General features: G+C 35.7%; 1 protein-coding gene across 1 annotated transcript; it reads right to left on the minus strand.

Annotated features, from left to right (window-relative positions):
- Positions 1 to 1,484: 1,484 nt before the first annotated feature.
- On the minus strand, positions 1,485 to 5,592 carry LOC127850386 (metalloproteinase inhibitor 3-like). Its single transcript, XM_052383399.1, has 4 exons — positions 5,311 to 5,592; positions 4,046 to 4,128; positions 2,363 to 2,450; positions 1,485 to 1,904 (listed from the first exon to the last, which is right to left on the minus strand). Exons 1-4 carry the CDS (start codon positions 5,420 to 5,422, stop codon positions 1,750 to 1,752), a joined length of 438 nt encoding a protein of 145 aa, XP_052239359.1. The 5' UTR covers positions 5,423 to 5,592; the 3' UTR covers positions 1,485 to 1,749.

A 5,592-nucleotide genomic window follows, 5' to 3' on the forward strand; every position in this document is an offset into this window, starting at 1 on the left:
TATATGTATCTTTTGACGATTTGAAAACCTAAAAATTATAAAGCGTTGCAACGCGAAACGATTGAATAATTTGGAGAGTTCTGTTGTTGTCGTTTAAATTTACGAAACTACGAAGATCGCTTATATAATGTATAAAATACTTGAACCGTGTATACTCGGCGGAATAGCCGAGAGGGCTAATGAGTTTTACTTCAGACTTACTCCAGGACTCCGGGGGTCACTGGTTCGAGCCCTGGTACCGGCTACTTTTTTTTCCTTTTTTAAATTTTATTCTTGATTTTTACTGCAGCTTTTAAGATCCAATGTTTACATTTATCAATATAAAGCATTTAATGACAAACTTCAAAATATGCCAAAATCTGTGAAAAGGCCCCTTTAAGGCGTAACTTGTTGTGATGTAGAATGGTTTTCAAGGCGTAACGAAGGTGATGTACAATGGTGTTCAAGGCGTAACGAGTGTGGTGTACACTGGTATTCGAGGCGTAACAATTGTGGTGTACAATGGTGTTCAAGTCGTAACGAAGGCGATGTACACTGGCATAAAAGGCGTAACGAATGTGATTTACAATTGCGCTCAAGACGTAACGAAGTTGATGTACACTTGCGTGAAAGGCGTCACGAATGTGATGGGCAATGGTATTCAAGGCGTAACGAACGTGATGTACACTGGTATTCAAGGCGTAAAGAAGGTGATGTACAATGGCGTACAAGGCGTAACAAAGACGATGTACAATGGTATTCAAGGCGTAACGAACGTGATGTACAATGGCGTTCAAGGCGTAACTATTGTGGTGTACAATCGTGTTCAATGCGTAACGAACGTGATGTACAATGGCGTTCAAGGCGTAAAGAAGGTGATGAACAATGGCGTACAAAGCGTATCGAAGACGATGTACAATGGTGTTCAATGCGTTACAATTGTGGTGTACAATGGTGATCAAGGCGTAACGATTGTGATGTGGAATTGTGTTCAAGGCGTAACTTATTGTGATGTAGAATGGTGTTCAAGGCGTAACAAAGGTGATGTACAATGGCGTTTAAGGCGTAATGAAGGTGATGTACAATGGCGTTAAAGTCGTAACGATTGTTGTGTACACTTGCGTGATAGGCGTCACTAATGTATGGGTAATGGTATTCAAGACGTAACGAACATGATGTACAATGGCGTTCAAGGCGTAACGAAGGTGATGTACAATGGCGTTCAAGGCGTAACGAAGATGATGTACAATGGCGTTCAAGGCGAAACGAAGATGATGTACAATGGTTTCAAGGCGTAACAATTGTGGTGTACAATGGTGTTCAAGGCGTAACAATTGTGGTGTACAATGGTGTTCAATGCATAACGATTGTAATGTACAATGGTGTTCAAAGCGTAACGATTGTGATGTACAATGGTGTTCAAGGCGTCACGATTGTGATGTAGAATGGTGTCCAAGGCGTAACGATTTCGGTCTACAATTGTGATCAAGACGAAACAATTGGTTTGAAACTATTTATTCACAAATCACCCTAACCCTAATCTTAATCCTAATGTTGTATGTGTATACTTTTGTGAATAGCTTGTATGAAACAAACAAAAAGGCGACACAAATACCCCATACGTTTTATGGAACATGGATGATTTTATGCTGTATTCACATAGTAGACTGTAAATGAATATTAAAATGACATAATTATTTCATTTTTAAATTGTTGAATTAGTTAAGACATTCAGTAATTTGAAATAGAAGTAATTGTATTAGTTTATTTTTAAGTCGAAATTATTAGTTTGGGTAATTTTGGCTTTGCACGTCGAGAAGATGCAGGGCAGGTAGGGACTTGGACGCTTCCGGCTGGGTTGCTGTCAAACTTCCTAATGAATTTGCACAAGTCTGTCGTCAATGTATGGCCGTCGGATACGCCACCTGTTATTACACAATTTGATGATTTTCTACGATAAACAATGACATGCACCAAAACAAAACTATATTGTGAAGTTAATTTCAAATACAAGTAAAACGATTTATTTCGTCATTAATTTTATATATTTAATCACTTAACATGGAATCACGAATGAGTCACGTCCACGATTTAAAGGACGACTTGGCTTTCGATAAAAATACTGTATATGGGATAAATATTTTCGAGCCATTCATCATCTAGGTTTATGTTTGGATACTGGGCTAGCGCCTATTGCGAAATTGTTATTTCATAATGTGCACAACGTCATAGATCGGTACGGCAAATAAAAGATTTTATAACAAGTTAAAGTTTGTGATTAGGAGGAATAGTAACCAGATGGTTGAATAGTAATCAACCCATCTGATACAGATAGTATTAGACTTTTACAATAACTAGTATATTTTAAGTAGAACTTGATTACCTGATATTACGTAGTACTTGTTTACTTGCAAGGGAACCCCACAACTATTTCTGACAGTTTTCAAATGATTCTTGTCCGCTTGTTGTATCTAAAGTAAAAAAACGAACGTAGAATAAAAAATAGAACATCATTTTATGTAATGAACTGCTTTAAAATAAAATAATTCGACTCAATAATTAAATTGCACCACTAACAATAAAATATGTAGTAAAAAGTATGCTTTAGACATGTCTTTACCTTGTAAATCATGACTTGACATAAATTGGTCTGATATAGCTACGGCCTCAGGCTATGATATTAATCAGAATTATAAAAACAACATTATTTGCTTATGAGCCATCGGACTCCTTTTAAATTTTGTCTACATAACTAATATAGAGAAGGAAAAGAATGTTTCTCTATTCTAAGCGCAATAGTGATAAGCATATTAGCCCTGCTCTGTGAAAAGGGGGCGCAATGCATGTGCGTAAAGTCCGCATAGACTAATCAGGGACGACACTTTCCGCCTAAACTGGATGTTTGCTACGAAGAGAAGTTCTGTAAACGAAAAATACAATACAAGCGTTTACAGAGAGTCTTTTCTTAGAAAAAATCCAGTTTAGGCAGAAAATGTCGTCCCTGATTGGCCTGCGCGGACTGCACAGGCTAGTCTAGGACGACACTTTACGCACATGCATTAAACACCCTGGAGCCTATCTGAACAAGAAGAAGAATGATAACTATGTGAACTGTTTTGTTAATAGAAGTCTTATAAATAAATGCCTTCGTCGTGCTCTTGATACATGTAGATGTTTTTGGCTGACGGTGTAAACATAACAAAATAACGATGTTTTTATATGCAGCTTTTGCTGATGCTAACGTTTCAATCGATATGTTGCTGATGTCCACAGCATATATTAGACAGCAAATAGAGTGCGTTTATATTCAAATAAGTTGATAAATAACGTTGCTATTAACAATTATATTTCAAACGCTACAGTATCGTTAAGCCGACTAGACTTAAAACGTATATAGCAATTTAGAGAAAAACTCAATGAAGAGGACAATTGACCATAAGGCGCTATCCTTAGACCCGAAGGCTCTAAACCATTCTTAGAAGTGACTTCTGGAGTGTTTACAAGGTTTCACTAGAGCCATATCATGAAAACTACCCCCACCCCTTTAATGTTCATCAATAGACCTGAATCATTTTCGAAACCGGAGCAGAGATATGACATTTTCTGACTAAGTTTCGTGAAGATTAAAATAAACAGGAAATGTGTACAGTGTTAACAAGGTTTTAATATTGCCGTATGAGGAAAATTACCACGCCGCCTGGGGACCATGTTTTTCTACTGGCCACAACCATATTCAAAATACGCCAAAATATATTTAGATCACATGTTGGCCAAGTTTAATGAAAATTGGACAAGTAATTTAACAGTGTTAACAAGCATTTTCTTAAATTTGACCTAGTGACATAGTTTTTGACCTTACGAGACTCAATTTCCAACTCGGCCAATATATCAATGGGATTAATCGTCTTATCTCTCATTATATTTCATGAAAATCGGACAATAAGTGTTGCGTCTAGATTGTTTGCAAGGTAAATGTTTATGATGCACGACGGACGATGGACAAAAGGCGATCACAAAAGCTCACAAAGAAGACGTTGTAAAAATAAACAGATTTCTGTGATATTACGTTTCCTTTCAATGTCTCCAGTATGCGAATGTCATAAATCCTGTCGACCACTTCCTGAACTCCTTCTACGTAGAGGATTGCCGCTAAACAGAAACAAGCGTAACATCTTAAAGTCTTTTCACAAAAATTTATCTTTCTGTTACTTTAAGTTACATTTTTGTTCACCAAATGTACGTAGGTGCTCATATCGGATTCAAAATGTTTTGTACATTGGCGGTTAAACATACAAGCATAATGGATAAAAATTATGCAACACTTTCCGTTTGTTTATCAAATCCACTGCAAAAAGAGTAATCGTATTTAAATACTCATGTTATTATGTTTTCCATAATAAAAGTATATAAGAATTCTAAAACTCCAGATATAGTATTAGTAGAAAAATTCGTAACCCCCGCTAATCTTATATTTAAAATAAATGACCATTTGCCAATCGAATACAGGACGATACATACATCACAGCACAAACTGCTGTGACCGCCTTGGAACGGTCTATGCGTAGCAATGGGGTTAAAAGCGATTGAATAACCTCACATTGAATAAGCTAGCCCAAAATAAATCACGAATATACAATTGTTAGCAAAAATGTTATCCTAATTCATAAAAATCTTCATGATAAATATTGTATTCCATATATATATATATATATATATATATATATATATATATATATATACATACATTGTTTCCTTGGTTAAACAATTCGCTATCAATGATTTCTTGAGAGGCCGCCACGTACAATTTTAAGGATGTGGGTTGTAAGAATAGACAACGTATAGGGACTTGTGTGTAGATATCTCAGTATGTCCATGCATGCGAAGAAGTACACATGTTGTTTGGCTAATCTGGAGTAATAGAAAACGGCCAAGCAAACTAAGATCAACTGAAAATATTTTTCTTTGTTCTCAAACATGACAAAATTGTGTAGGAAACACTTTGACACAACTGGTCTTGGTATTCCAGACTCAAGTTGTTTCGATACGCACATCAATCATTACAACACACGGAATACGTAATAAAGTGTAATTAATACCTTATTATACCTTTACAATAAGATGAAAAGTTTAGTTTTTAATTGGTGAAAGTGTGTTGATTTGATAAATTATTGTCATTATAGCTGAAAATACTAAAAAGTACTTACATGTTTTAACGCATGTTTTAGTAGCACAACAACTATGTAAAAGTGCGAAAAAAACATTTAAAGTCAATATCAAGATACGAAAAGACCTCAATTAATTTTAACTCATGGTGAATGTAAAATAACATACCCCATTCGGCTCTGCAATAGTTGTCACTTTTCTTCTCAAATCCGCATCGGCATGCTTCTCCGTAGCAGAATACTGCAGCCGACAACGCAAACAGCACGTAAGCAATATTCATTTTGACACAATATAGTGAATGTTATTAACAAGTTTACTGAGCTGCGATATCAACTTTGATATGAAATGAATACTGAATGTTTATTGATGCAAATTATCCCAGATGCGGCGAGAAAAGTTTATGCGATACAACATATGAGCTTGTTTTTATTTGCGGTTGATGTAAAACAA

This window comes from Dreissena polymorpha, chromosome 1 (genome assembly GCF_020536995.1).
Source record: "Dreissena polymorpha isolate Duluth1 chromosome 1, UMN_Dpol_1.0, whole genome shotgun sequence".
NCBI classification, from domain to species: Eukaryota; Metazoa; Mollusca; class Bivalvia; order Myida; family Dreissenidae; genus Dreissena; species Dreissena polymorpha.